We start from the raw sequence: 15,751 nt of genomic DNA on the forward strand, positions 1-15,751 counted from the left end.
CACTAAGGGCCATGATGTGTATAAAATATAATTTTCCCAAACACTTTCACTGCATTGTCTTTTATTATATATCTGATGCTCACAAGGAAACAAGTCAAACGTATAGCGCTATTATTCCTCTCTTAGAGTTGAAGAAATGAAGTTACCCAGAGAGGTAACAGGATTCACCCCAAGTCATCCAATTTTCACAAGTGAAACCACAATGTGAATTCAGGAAATCTGATTAAATGTCGATGTTAATTTCATCTTCTAGAATTCTTTCTCAAAAACCTGATGATCTTGGGACACCTGGGTGGCTCAGTGGTTGAGCGTTTGTCTTCAGCTCAGGGCGTGATCCCGAAGTCCCGGGATCAAGTCCCACACTGGGCTCCCTGCGGGAAGCGGGCTTTTGTCTCTGCCTCTCTCTCTTTGTGTCTCTCATGAAAAATCAATTTTTTAAAAAAACCGGATGATCTCAATTTCAAGAAGTACTATAAAAGAACTTAAAACAACATGAATAGAATATAGCCAATAACAGAAATTTAGGACTAGGCATAACCTCAATATTATCCATATATAATATATCCATATATACAATATATAGTGAATCTTCAGGTAATGAGAACTGGGCTATTAGGCCTGGCATATGCCATGTCAGCATCTACATGACACTACACCTTTGTGAAACAAACAGTGTAACTTTCTTTCTCATCTCATACCACACTTGCAAAACACAGCACATGCCTGTGTGTGTATGTAGCGTCACTGTTTAAAACTCATTACTTGATGTTTCTTGTAGTCTTTTTTTTTTTTTTTTGTTTCTTGTAGTCTTAAAATCAGAATGTTACTGTCACATGCTACTCACATGCGACAAAGTGATATATGCAGTGGACCAGCTTCCTATATTACTTAATCATGGGTATTCCAAGACATTACTGTAAGAGGAGCTTTTAAAGGACAGTAAGTGAACTCTGCATGTTTCCATGATTTGGCTGACTGGACTGCTGCACACAGAGCTATTTCAGTGGAATGTCATCTGCATGCAATTCCCAGGGACTAAAGAATCCAAGAACACTCTGTCAGCCCCCCCGCCCCCACACACCTCTTGACGCCTCAACCATGCATCCATCCCCTAAAGGAACAGTGATGATGGCAATAAGGAGAGTAGAAAGAGCAGTAAGTGTAGTAACACCATGGTTTCAAGGACTCGTGCCACTTCCAACCAAATCCTCCAGGCTTTACTGCTAGGACCGGCGGGGGGGGGGGGGGGGGGGGGGGTGCTGGGCTTCCAAAGCATTCCAAGGACAAGGGGGATTTTCTCACTCTCAACCTATCACTTCCGGTTCCTGAATTTGGAAAGGAAGAACACCAGAGGCAATCTTGTGTCACTCTAAGAATGTTTTCTCTGAGGCCAGTTTAGATTGCTGTGATTGTTTTCTACTGCTTCAGTTAATGGTGGTGTTTGTTTCCTGGTTAGAACAATTATAAGACAGAACAAACTAAACATCGACAGGCATAACAGACTGTGGATGAGAGCATACACACAACTCCCAGGCAAACAAACACCCGCATTTAGGATGTCATGATAATTTAGGAATGAGCCAGGGATTTTAAAAGCACTTTAGCTGGTGTGTTTTCTTGAATCACAATGTCTGCAGACACACATACTTAACAAAACACAGAACAATGATGCCCTCTACAGCCTTCAGAGAGAATCCAAGGAACTTACTGAGTTCTCCTATCTGGTGAAAGATCCTGAATCTACTTTTCTATCCAGAATTATTTTTTTTTTTATACTAGAGTAAGTTATAATATACAAAGCATATGTATGTATGTTGGAAAAATTAAAATATCAAGGTCTAAAACTACCTTAATGTAGTGTTAATTAAAATGAAATATGATAATGTCCAAGTAACTAACATTATACAAAAATAATTCACTTTCCTAAAAAACCTACAGAAGCGGTGGTCATTTTGGCTATTAACAGAGGCCATTTTCAAAAGAATTACTTAAAATATTTTCAAAGTGGAACTGTGGACTTTTAAAAGGAGAAATAGATTGAAATGAAATTTTTTTAAGAAAAGAAATGTACCACGAATTGAGGATTACAACATTCATTCCCTGTTTGCAACTGAAAAAAAAAAAAAAAAAAAACCACCAGTAAGAAATAACTCTAAGCACAAGTGACTTCCTGTTCTCCATGAATCATAAGGAAAAAAAAAACTCGTCTCTGTAATAAGGAAAGTGAGTGGGTACTGAGCACCTCAGAAATATTCCAGATTACTCAAGCCCTGTGTGAATACAAAAGATGCAGAGTACAAGTCCTTCTTCTCACAGAATGTGGCTGAGATGGTATGTTGTAAAACTGTGTGTAAACATATATATCAATAATTGGAGCTCATATAGAAAACATAAGCTGGGATGCCTGGGTGGCTCAGTGGTTGAACATCTGCCTTCAGCCTGCTTCTCCCTCTGCCTGTGTCTCTGCCTATCTCTCTGTCTCTGTCTCTCATGAATAAAGAAAATCTTAAAAAAAGAAAAAGAAAACATAAGCTGCACATAACAGTCAAAGGAACAAAGAAAAAGGATAAGCAATGTGAGAAAAGTTTAGATTGTGTGTCAAAGGAAAAAGCAAGTCATTAATCAAGCCTGGTACAAGCTGTTGTATAGACACTAAGGAAGAAAAGGTAAAAGAGTACAGGAAGTGAGAAAACCACTGGCTAGATCACTGCAGGAAATGCAAAGGCATCAGTTTCAGAGGAATAGGTGGGCCATGTTCCCAAGTTCCAAGATGAAAACATGGGTCAATGTTAAAGAGGAAGAAAGAACAGTTATCAGAGTGCCTTAAATCAGGCCAGAGAGTTCAGATCAGATCTGATAAAACAAAAGGAATTACTCTGATCACTTAAGGAAGTGACATGATGAAAACAGTATTAAGAAAACAGTATCCTGGCACTTGTCTAGATAAACTAGAATGGCAGGATAGGAAAGGAATAGAGATCGTCCGGAGATTAATGAAGAAACACACACCGCAAGGATCATAAAGTCCGAATTTTTAAGAAAAGAAGACAGAGGGCAGCCTGAATGGCTGAGTGGTTTAGCGCAGCCTTCAGCCCAGGGTGTGATCCTGGAGACCTGGGATGGAGTCCCACGTTGGGCTCCCTGCATGGAGCCTGCCTGCATCTCTGCCTCTCTCTGTGTCTCTCATGAATAAATAAATCTTTAAAAAGGGGCCCAAGTAAGCCCAAGATACTCTGCAGAGGGTGCATGCCTTATACAGGTTACCATGAATACAGGACAGGAGATATCAAAATTTGACAAGCCTGGGACATATGAGGATAGCATTATGGACATTCAAAGCAAAAGGTAGTTTAACAGAAAACTATGACACACTGAATTCTTCGTCTGAGGTCTTAGGAATCAATTTAGGCAGAGATTTAATAGAGGCAGGTGGAAAGTTGAAATTGAAAAGAGGATGAGAAGCCAGGGCTGTATTTTAAGCACTTTCTAATTATCCAAAGAAAAGAATACATGAGCTTATATGTACAAGAAGAGACTGGGAAAAGAAAGCCCAGAAACTGGGTGTCTGGCCAGAAAGACAGAGAGAACGCTTGGAAAAGGAAGTTTCATTTCAAATCCAACAAGAACTCTGTTTCAAAGTCATCAACACTCAGAGCAAATGCCCTACGAGTGAGAAAGAACCTCAGAGCTTTAAACCTGAGGCAGAATTAACTCGGTGACTATTGGTGAATTCGATGAATTTTATTTCGAGTCTATCAAGTAATCAGGACACACTGAGTTGACTACAGTTTCCAGCACGGCCAGTGTAACAGAACAGATAACATGCAACAGGGGACAAAGAGCAGCGTACTTTAGTTGGAGCCTGTCATCCACCACTATGCAGACTCTTATTGGCTCTGTCTTGAAAACTTAAAAGCTCTCCCCAGGAAGACAAAATTAAGAAGGAACTGGAAGATGAGAAGAGTTTAAGTACCCGGAGAAGAAATACAGAGATACTTCTTTTTACCTTGATAAAAAGACAAAGACAAATGCCTTTGTAAAAACATTCCCAGGGATAAGGGTTGTACTCCTCATTCAAATTCATTTCTAATAAAGAATGCAACCATTTAAAATTTCTGTAATTTGTTAGGACAGTTTAGTTTTATTCTTTCTTAAAATTTAGTAGAAAATCATTACCTAGAATTCAACTGGTATGAAAATATTTGTATAAATCTTTTTTTTTTCAATGTAATACATAAAGTCAATGCATCAGTTTTCAAATGAGTAGTGATGACAGGGTCCGTACCACATTCCCCTTTAGGTAGACTAAAAAACCTAGGACACAGAATTGAAGTGGTTCACTGAGGCAAGCCAGCAAGACAAAAGCCCATTTGCTATTCAACTTTCTCTTTCTCTAGAAGTTCAAAGCACTGCTCTTCACTTTTACTACAAAGGGGAAATTACTGTCACTTCTTGGACATATTTCTTTTTGTAGTTGTTCTAAGAAATGTAGAGACTAAGGTTAACTTAAATTCAGAACAGTACATAAAACTAGAATAGCTACAAAAGAAAGAAAAATATAGATAGTAAAGATGCAGGGAAATATTTTTTTTTAAAGTTAAATCTCTCCTGTCCTTCTAACATTAATAAAATCTTAAACCTGTTACTTTAGATTCAGAAAATGACTCAGTCTTCCTATCCCAAAATTCCAGCTCCCCACTGTCCCCAGAATAAAAAGTGGACAAATACTCCAAAAAAAAAAAAAAAAAAAAAAAAAGTGGACAAATATCAACAGCAAAAGTAAAAGCTTTAAGTCTCCTGGAGTGGGTGGGAAGGAGGAGGGGGTCATTACACATTCTCTGTGAAAGAAGACAAAGCCAGATCCACATTCCAGGGAAATCTGTCTGGTCCGAGTTTTTCCTTAAATACAGATTGGCCTGTCACTAAGCCAGGCTCTGTAATCTTCCCAGGCTGCCACTGCTAGGGAAGCCAGGAATCCCTTCTAATTAATCAAGCCCTCCCAACAAAAATTTTCCCACCCACAATAAAGTAGATTGGGGGGAGGGAAAACAGCAGAGCAGGCTTTGTAGCCAAAAGAATTCTAGACTTTGGTATAATACCTAACTAATCCAAGAAAACAGATGCAGGAAGCAGAGGAAATGATCTACAAACAGAGACAATGAGGTAGGAACCTTTCAAAGTACTGCTTTGCTGGAACCTGAGCTGAAAATTTTAAATCCTAAGATGTAATTATTATCAGGAATGAGACCTAGCAACATTACATACTTTTAAAAGGACCTTTACAGCAGAGGATGGACCCAAACGTTTCAGAGGCAAACACCATATATACTGATTTGACACTTTGGGCCTTAATTTATTATTCAAATTTATGTTCTTCTTACTAAAACTATGTGATTTCATGGATAAAAGTCCATAATTAACACAATTGATGTCCATGTCTATTTCTTGTTTCCACTTGGAAAAGAAACAGCCTCATCTTGGCCTTGCTAATTTACTCACCCTTGCAGCCAGTTTAATCCAAGGTAACTTCATTGAAAGCTTACTCTGACAAGGGGTAAGGAGGCAGGAGCACAGAAGGATGCATAGATTTATATCCATGGTGTCCAATATAGCTGCAACTAGCCACGTGTGCTTCCTGAACACTTGAATTGTGGCTAGTAGGAATGGAGATGTGCTTTAAGAGATTAATTTATTCACCTAAACCAAGATTTACTGATATAGACAGATATTTCAGATTTGTAGACAATGAGGTCTTTGTTACAACTATTCGACTCTGCCAGTATAGCATAAACGCAGCCAGAGACGATATATAAACAAATGGGAGCGGCTGCATTCCAATAAAACTTTATTTACAAAAGCAACCGGCTAGTTTGTGGGATATAATTTGCTAACCCCTGACCCCTGATTTTGGAAATTCTAAGATACGGGGGTAGATGCAGACCTAGAATTGAGATCACAAAGGTGCCCTGGGAACACACAGGTCAGCTGTCACCACAACACCTGAGAAAAGAGTCATAGAAGTATAGGACTTAATCTCCCCACCACAAGCTGTAGTAACCCAGATGTCAAAAGACCCTGAAAATTGTGGTTCCAAGGACTGTGTCATCTCATTCACTGCTGCCATTTCCTGGAATTCTGGCCTAGGATACAATTATAAGAAAAAGTTTAAGGACAAGGACACAGCAGTTAAAAAAAGAAAAAAAAAGTTCTCTTACATGCAGGAACGTCAGAAGGCTTTTCATCATTTGAAGGATAAGGGGTTTGCGTGGATAACTAATACCATTCCAGAGAAAGTCTCAGAATAAACAACTGAGATGCAAGTGGCAAACTATTTAGTTTTCTATTACTTTCGGAACCATGCTCTATCCAAGTATTTTTCAACCCAGAGAGCCAGAAGTACATGCATCTATGTGAAAATTTGCTAAGGTTAATTTCTTTTGAACTTCACTTACTCATTTAATTACTGATTACAGTGATATATACACACTGATTAAAATGCTTTATCAAAAACAGGCCTCCTCTGCCCTATCCTGTCACCACCCTCCCCAGCTCTCACCAGGAGCAACCACAATGAAAATTTCAGCTATTTGATATGGTATTTACTAGCATTTTTCTAAATACTATGTGATTCTACCAATTTCTTATTATTCCAGTTTCACATACTTTCTACTGAACATGAGGACAATGTTTACAACCCACTACCCACACATCTCCTTCCCTAGTCTCCCAAAATCTGGAGTTCACAACATATGAAATGTACCCTCCGTTCAAAGCTGAGCCATGTAGTGTACCTTGCTTACCTTCCAATCTTGCACAGAAAGAAAGAGTGGTTTCATTTTCTTTTGCTTAGTTTCCCATATTCTTATCACTCCATCATTCCTTTCTGACACACTTTCTGACAGACCTAAAAAAATCTCTCTACCTTCAAATATGTGAGGTATTTCATCCTTCCATTTCTTGTGCGACATCTTCCATGGAACCCTACGTCCCATGTCATTTCGACTGGTTGCTTTCTAGGCAGGACACACTGCTGATCACATGGGATTTACTCAGGCACTCACCTGCAAGATTTCCTATAAAATTCTGGACCCTAAAATTCACTCCTTCTCTGTTTACTCCCTCATTTTGGAAAACCACATTCTTCCTAAAATAGGGTACATTAGAAGGAAATTTTTTTAGACTTTGCATCTCTGAGAATGTCTCTGTTCTGCCTTACCTGTCAGAATGGGTAAAATCAAAAACACAAAAAACAAGTATTGGCAAGAACGTGAAGAAGAAAGAAAACTTGTACTCTGCTGGTGAGAATGCAGTCAGTACAAGAATTGTGGAAAACAGTATGGAAGTTCCTCAAGAAATTAAAAATAGAATTACCAGATGATCCAATAATTCCATTACTGGGTATTTACCCCAAAAATACAAAAACACTATTAGTAAATATTAGGTTACTAATTAACTAGTAAAAAAAAATAGATTTTTACAATAAAATCAACAAACCTAATCTAAATGACATATATACTTCAATGTACCTGACAACCATCACATTTTTCAAGTGCTTATGGAACATTTTTCAAAATAAAAGAATTATGCCAAACAACAAAATGATCAGAAACTTCCCAAATACTTAGAAACAATAAAATATACATTTCAATAACCCAGTGATCAAAAATGACATCACAAAAAAAATGACATCACAGGGGCACCTGGGTGGCTCAATCAGTTAAGAGTCTGACTCTTGGTTTTGGCTAAGGTCATGATCTCAGGGTCATGAGATCAACCCCTGCATCTGCCTCCATGCTGGGCAGGGAGCCTGCTTAGGATTTCCCCCATCTCCACTTTTGCTCTTGTGCTCAATCTCTCTCTCTCTCCCCACCCCACACTCAAAAAGAAGAGGAAAAAAAATTAAATCACAGCAAGAATTAGAAAATGTTTATTTGAAAAACAAAATCTCTAGCAAATACAAATAAACAAAAATAACAAAAACTGCATCTCATAAAAAGAGAGGGATACAATGAAGGCAGTAAACAGTTGTAGAGAAAAGTTTATAGCTTTAAATGTATGTATCAGAAAAGAAGAAAGGCTCAAATTCCATGATTTAAGCTTCCACCTTAAACTGGACAGAGAAGAGTAAATCTGTTTAAAGAACATGTAAGGGAGAAAATCATAAAGAAATCCGTAAGATAGAAAATAAGCACGTGATGTGATCAGCATGGGGTATTACATACTGTATGTTGGCAAACCAAATTTAAATTAAAGAAAACAGGGATCCCTGAGTGGCTCAACGGTTTAGTGCCTGCCTTCCACCAAGGGCGTGATCCTGGGGTCCAGGGGTCAAGTCCTGCAACAGGCTCCCTGCAGGGAGCCTGCTTTTCCCTCTGCCTGCTTCTCTGCCCCTCTCTCTCTGTCTCTCATGAATAAATAAATAAAATCTTTAAAAAAAATTATAGAAAACTAATTAAAAAAAAAAAAGTACACTACAGGAAAAAAAAAAAATCAAAGCCAAAAGATGGTTCTCTTGTCTGGAAAGACTGATAAATAAACAAAACCCCAAAAGTATTAATAACTGCTCCTTTGGAAATGCAAATCAAAACCCTATCACCTCGCCCCCTACTAGAATGGCTATCAAAAAGACAAGCGATAAGGAATGCTGGTAAGGATGTGGAGAAAGGGAAACCTTAGCTGGTACCGGATTGGTGGGAATGTAAACTGGTGTAGCCATTATGGAAAACAGTACACAACTTCCTCAAAAAAATTAAAAATTGAACTACCATGTGATTTAACCATTCCATTTCTGGGTATATATCCAAAGAATATGAAATCACTATCTCAAAGAGATATCTGCACCCCATGTTCGTTGCACCATTATTCACAATAGGCAAGAGAGAGAAACAACCGAAGTGTCCATCAGTGGATGAATGAATAAAGAAGATGTAGCATAAATACACAATGGAATGTTAGCCAATTTAAAAAAAAAAAAAAAAAAAAAGGAAATCCTGCTGCTGTGACAAATGGATAGACTTTGAGAATATAATACACTCTTATAAGTGAAATAAGTCAGAGAAAGACAAATACTGTATGATCTCACTTATATATGGAATCTAAAAACATCAAACTCATAGAAACAAAATAGAATGGTGGGGAGCTAAGTGGTGGGGAAACAGAAAGATGTTGGTGGAAGATGAGTAAGTCCTGGGGATCTAATGTGACTTACAATTATCAATACTGTTTTGTATCCTAGAAAGGTGTAAGAGTAGAGCTTTAATGTTCACACCACAAGAACAACAAAATGGCAATTATGTGACTGACATGTTAAGTAACCTTACCATGGTAAACATTTCACCACTTATGTTTACTAAATCACTGCATTGTGCACCTTAACCTTACACAATGTTGTATATCAATCATATCTCTGTACAGTGTTGGTGGGCGGGGGGGGGGGGGGGGGGTAAGATCACCCCTTTGGAAGGTTTGAACCAGTCAGGATAGTGGAGAGCTGGGATCCTGATGCCCTAAAGGGATAGAAGAGAAAGGAGAGTTCTGAAGGAACTCATTCCACTTAAGCCCAGAGCTGTGAAGAACTTCGACCTCAGTTCTTTGTACAATGTTCAACACCTATGTACGTATGGGATTTGTAGCTATCCTCATGCAATACTCTGATTTATACAGTAAGTCTGTCCATAATTTCTTGGAGCAGGAACTATTCCATAGTTTTCCCTTCATTCTCCTGATAAACTGTGACCTTCATGAAAATGCAACTAAAAATAATCAATGCTTGTGGACCAAGGGAAGCAACTTGGAAGCTTGCCATCCAACCAGGGCTTCAGCGGGAAGGAAGAGAAGGGAGAACAGTAGGGCAAATACTGGAAAATACTAAAAACACCAACCTTGTGCCAGATTCTGTTGTGGGTTGCAAAGCTGTACTACCCACAAGGTGGTGGAATCCCAAGCCATGACATTAATATGAAGCCTGGTCCAAAACCACTGAAATGCCAATGGCTCCAGTAGAAGTAAACGTGAAACTGCTCAACTGCACTACAGGGCTCAGAAGTCCTGATGCGCACACGTGTGCGTATGCACATGTATGCAAGCACACATGCACATGCATAGGATGTGACTGAAAATGAGCACACAATTAAAAATTACACACATTGTGGGGCATGGGTGGCTCAAGTGGTTAAGCATCTGCCTTTGGCTCAAGTCATGATCCCGAAGTCCTGGAATCGAGCCTGTTCTGCAGAAGGCCTGCTTCTCCCTCTCCCTCTGCCTGCTGCTCCCCCACTTGTGTTTTCTCTCTCTCTAATGAATGAATAAAGTCTTTAAAAAAAACTGTTCCACACATGAACAATCCAGCAATTTAATCACCAATTTATTGCACACTTAGTAAATAATAATGGAAATAATAGAACCTATAAGTGACTATGAAATAAACTGCTTTAAAATTATAAAGATAAAAGGATATGGGAACATTTAAAAATAAGACAAGTATATTTAAAAAAAGAACTGATAGAATATGAATTTAAAAAAAATAAATCAAGTTCTCAACTGAAAAATATAGTCACTAAAAATAAAGTCAAAGAGTAGATTAAATACAGATTAAACAGGAAACTAAATACAGATGAGAAGATTTTAATCAACTGGAAGAGGTCTAATAAAAATCACTGTGAATGCAGCATAGAGACATTAAGAGAAACAAGAAAAGGCAAATGGCCAACAATACTCATACAAGTCTACTGGAATAGCATTCGTCAGAAAAGGCACATGATGAGCATCAGTAGCAGGTGTGTAGATCCCCATGACGCTCATGGCCAATACACCCAATCTGGCAGGACAGGATGTCAGACATTCAGAATGGAATCCCAATGCTTGGGTGGTGGGGCTTTTTAGGCTGCATGATTAGCGAAGCACCAGCCCCTTGCCTGTGTGTGATCAGATGTACAGATATAATCACAACATGATGCATACAATCTTCCATATAATGTGTCAGAATGCTGTCTGTATCCCTAACTTGCTAGTTTGAGACTCATGGCTGGAATAATTCCCCTGTCTGGCATGACCTAGGAGCTAAGTTCCAGGCCTTGCTAGGGTAGCTGAGATGGGGCAATATGGTGGCAGAACCCGCCTCATCATTGTGTATGGCTTAGAAATCAAGAGACTCATCTCTGGTATAATTAGGCACCTGAGGTCCAAAATCAGTGGTTGACCAGAACTATCTGACCTACTGGGCCACTGACAGTTTTGGCAGAGCTTTGCACGAAGACAGCCCACACGGACTCTGTCTTGGACAAGTTAATATCACCCTCGAAGCACATAAGAAATTATTGTGAGACTACCCAGAAAACTTAGTATAAGAGTTCAGAGGGAAGCTGGGTGGCTCAGTGGTTGAGCGTCCGCCTTCCGGTCAGGGCATGATATTGGTCCGGGGATCAAGTCCTGTATCAGGCTCCCTGCAAGGAGCCTGCTTCTCCCTCTGCATAGGGTCTCTGCCTCTCTCTGTGTCTTTCATGAATGAATGAATGAATGAATGAAAGTTCTAGAAGAGAATAAAGAGAATAAAGAGTAGTATCTGAAGAGAAAATGGTTGAAATTTTCCAAAACTGTTAAAAAAAAAAAAAAAAAAGATGTGAATCTTTAAAATAAAGATGCAAACTGCATCCCAAGCCAGATAAAACAAAAACAGGCCTATGGCTTGAGGCTTCATAGTGAAAATTGTAAAACATCAAAGACAAAAACAAAATAAAAGTTTATAACCCAGATAACTATGAAAGAAATCACAATGAGACAGGCAACAGACCTCTTGTGGTTACTATTCTCCACAGATGCATCCCCACAAATCTTTGCTTCCCTGTGAGCACATGCTGCTTCTCACATCAAAAGCTGTAGCTGCCCTTGGGCTGGGCTCTTTGAGTGCTCTGACCAATAGAGTACAGTGTAAGTGTCACCTGAGACTTCAGAGCCCAGGTCTTCAAAGAACTGGCAAATTATCTTCTCTCTTCTAGCAACTCTTGCTCTGGACACCATCCCTCAAACACAGACACCAAGCATGGAGAAGCCCAAGCAACAGGGAGTAGCCAGGTGAATGAGAACTGACAGGCAACAATTAACAGCCCCAGGTAAGGTCCCAACCACAGCCAGTAACAAGTGACAGCTATGTGAGCATGTCATCATTGATGTTCCAGCTGAACTGGGTTCCCAGTAATTGCAGCCCCAGCAAAAGTGCTAGAGGACCAAGATACTGCTGTCCCAGCCACCATCAAAAAGAGAAAAAGATGACCCAAATGATACCAGGCAACCTACATAATCACAAGAGAATAAAATGGCTTGTATTAAGCTACTAAGTTTTAAGGTGGTTTTAAACATTAATAACTACAAAATTTCTCGGTTGCAATAACAGATTCCAGAAGACAATGGAAAAATATCTTCCAAGTGCCAAGGAAAAAATAATGCTCAACCTAGGTTTCTATAATCAACTTTCTAGAGTTAAGACAAAAATACATTTTTTAGAAAGACAAATGATGAAAGTTCACCACTTATAATCTCTCATAAGAAATATGATAGAACATGGGGACACAAGAGATAATTGTAAGCAATGAAATTTATATATCCATTGTAAATCTAATAACCCGTGACTTGGTAAAAAATAACTACAATATTAATTAGTATCTGATCTGGTTAACAACTGTAATTTGTCTGTTTTGGTGTTCTGAATGTATTTAATATAATACTAGCACAGAAAAAAATGTCAACAGCCAGCATCAGTGAAGGCATCTTAGAGACCTCATACTATTTATAAATTCTTCCCCTCAGTTCCCATCACCCCTCACATCTGAGAAGGTCTCAGCCCCAGCCATCAAGGGATAGAGGAGGGATACTTAAAAAAGAAAAACAAAAGAGGACCAACAGACAAGAGACCTCTCTCCTGACATTCACCCACCTGCGGCATTTGCTGCCTACATCATTTTTATCTGCTTTTTCATAATCAAAAATCATGTCACGGACACATATATGTGAATACAATTTTTAACATTAAGCACCAAGTTATGACCAAAGGCATCTTACTGAAGACCTGAAGCAAGAAATTCCCATAACCATATGAACTATTTCTTTTCTCCCCCATCTCATTCTTAACATGCAAATCTTCAATCACCTAATTTTAAGAATAGAAGGCAAGTTCAGAACATCAGCTGTCAGTGAACACAGAACTCAGTTATATTAGAAAATGATTAACCATTTTAAAGAAGACTATTAAGCACTACTTACTTTAACAGCAAATTTCTTTGACGCCATGGATTATTGATTCCAGAGTAATTACAGACCTTTAATAGAAGAAAAAAAGTTATAAGCAAGTGTATCAAAATCTCTATATAATCATATATAGGAGAAAGTTTGGCTGAATAATCATGTAACAGTAAGCATTTGCAAGATAAACATCTACTTTTAACTGGTCTTAAAAATATATTGGGGGCCCTGGGTGGCTCAGTCAGTAAAGCATTTGACTCTTGATTTCAGCTCAGGTCTTGACCTCAGGGCAATGAGCTCATGCCCTACATTGGGCTGCAGAGTGGGAATGGAGCCTACTTTATAATACATATATGCATACATATTTATACATATAAACATAATATTCAATCAGTAACTTAAAAACCAACAACAACGGAAAGCACAGGCTCAGGTGCATTCGACCAGATGTTTAAAGAATGAACACCATTGGGGCACCTGGGTGGTTCAGTCAGTTAAGTGTCTGACTCTTGACTTTGGTTCAGGTCATGATCTCAGGGTTGTGAGATACAGCCCTTCATTGAGTTCCATGCTAAGCATGGAACCTGCTAAGATTCTCATTCTCCTTCTCTCTCTCTGCCCCTCCCCTCACAAAAAATCATAAGAAACAACACATTTATAGTACTGTATTATTGGGGGAAAAAACCAGTGATAATAATAATAATGATACCTCATATATAAGTAGACCCACACAGTTCAAACCCTTTACTGTGCTCAGCCAGGCCAACTGTCCTCTCTCACCCTCGTGTAGAGAATTATCTTTTGAAGAGAGTAAGACAGAGGATCTTTGGTATGGAAAGCACCAGGCACAGCATAAAGTAGGGGATACCCTACAGAAAAAAGAGAAAATTAAGGGAACATTAACAAACTGTTTGATATGCATGTTCCCCAACCTGTATGTCCCTTATGATGGTTAATTTTATGTGTCAACTTATCTGAGCTAAGGGATGCCCAGATAAATAATAAGATATTATTTCTGGGTGTATCTGTAAGGGTGTTTCTGGAAGGAATCAGTATTTACATTGATGCACTCAGTAAAGTGGATGGCCCTCCCTGATGTGGGTAGTTATCATTCAATCCACTGAGGGCCCAAATAGAACAAAAAGGTACAAGAAGGATGAATTTACTATCTATGAGTTGGGATACTGCTGTCCTCAGATTTAAGCACTCCTGGTTCGCAGGCCTTTGGACTGAGAATGAATTACACATGGGCTTTCCTCGTTCTCCAGCTGGCAGACAGCAGATGGTGGGACTTCTCAGTCTCTATAATTGCAAGAGCCAATTCCTATAATACTTATACTCCTTCTATTAGTTCTGCATCTCTTAACTAATACACCCCTCTACCCTGCCTAGCTTCTCCAAGTAGGAGACTAAAACCGTTCAGGGAACTGGACTTAACCTAAAGGTATGATCAATAAGTAGTAACACCAGGGATTCCCCAAGGAAACAGCCTAGACAGATGGCTCCAAAGTGAAGCCCACACCCACAAGCCCCACATCTGCATGCAGAACTGACTTCCATCTTTTTAATATTCCACTCTCAAATAAAAGGAAACAAGTAGGAATCACCTGTTGTCTAAGGAAAGACTGTCATGAAAGAACACAAAACAAACAAGAAAAAAAATACTTGGCCAAAAGTATTGGACTATGCATGGAGAAAGAAACCATTTTCTAAAAACTATCATTAATATCAGGGAGATAGGAAACATTGCAACCATAAAGCAATAAATATAATAACAAAAAAAAATAAGAAACTTTCAGAAAATAACAAAATGATAGCTGCAATAAAATACTTAATAGAAGTGCTAGAGGACCAAGTTCAGTAAGTCATTCAGAAACTTCAGCAAAAACAAAAAAGATGAAAAATAAGAAAGAATAAATTAAAAATTAAAGGACCAGTACAGGAGGACTCATAATATGAAAGGTAGGATGGAAACATCTCATATTAGGGCATATATCACAGTAAAACATCAGGCACTGGAGATTTAAAAAAAAAAAAAATTTAAAAAAGGAGTAGGAGGTAAGTTAAAAGGAGTGGTAAGTGAATGCCTGGCTCCAAACGGCTCAAAGCAACTCTGGAGACTAAAAGACAATAGAGAAATATCTTCAAAATTCTAAATAAAATTGTCTCCAAACTCCAATTTCATTTAAAACATGAGGGGGAGGGCAGCCCCGGTGGCTCAGAGGTTTAGCGCCACCTGCAGCCCAGGGCGTGACCCTGGAGACCCGGGATCGAGTCCCACGTCGGGCTCCCTGCATGGAGCCTGCTTCTCTCTCTGCCTCTTTCTCTCTCTCTCTGTGTCTCTCATCAATCAATAAATAAAATCTTAAAAAAAAGAAAAAACAAAAACATGAGGGGGAAGGGACATTTTTAGATATATGCAAGGGGTCTTAAAAAATTTAAGTCCCATGCATCCTTTTTCAGGAAGCTACTGAAGATATGTTTCGCCAAAATGAGGAAATTAATCAAGAAAGAGGAA

General features: G+C 38.8%; 1 protein-coding gene across 1 annotated transcript in view; it reads right to left on the reverse strand.

The window, feature by feature from the left end:
• SLX4IP (SLX4 interacting protein) overlaps nt 1-15,751 on the reverse strand; it is a 183,600-nt gene that overhangs the window by 152,504 nt on the left and 15,345 nt on the right. Inside the window, 2 exon segments of the mRNA XM_077872210.1 lie at nt 13,255-13,310; nt 13,943-14,102. Of these exon segments, the coding sequence (XP_077728336.1) occupies nt 13,255-13,281 (27 nt within the window). The 5' untranslated portion in view covers nt 13,282-13,310; nt 13,943-14,102.

The sequence above is a fragment of the Canis aureus genome, chromosome 26 (assembly GCF_053574225.1).
Source record: "Canis aureus isolate CA01 chromosome 26, VMU_Caureus_v.1.0, whole genome shotgun sequence".
Classification (NCBI taxonomy): domain Eukaryota; kingdom Metazoa; phylum Chordata; class Mammalia; order Carnivora; family Canidae; genus Canis; species Canis aureus.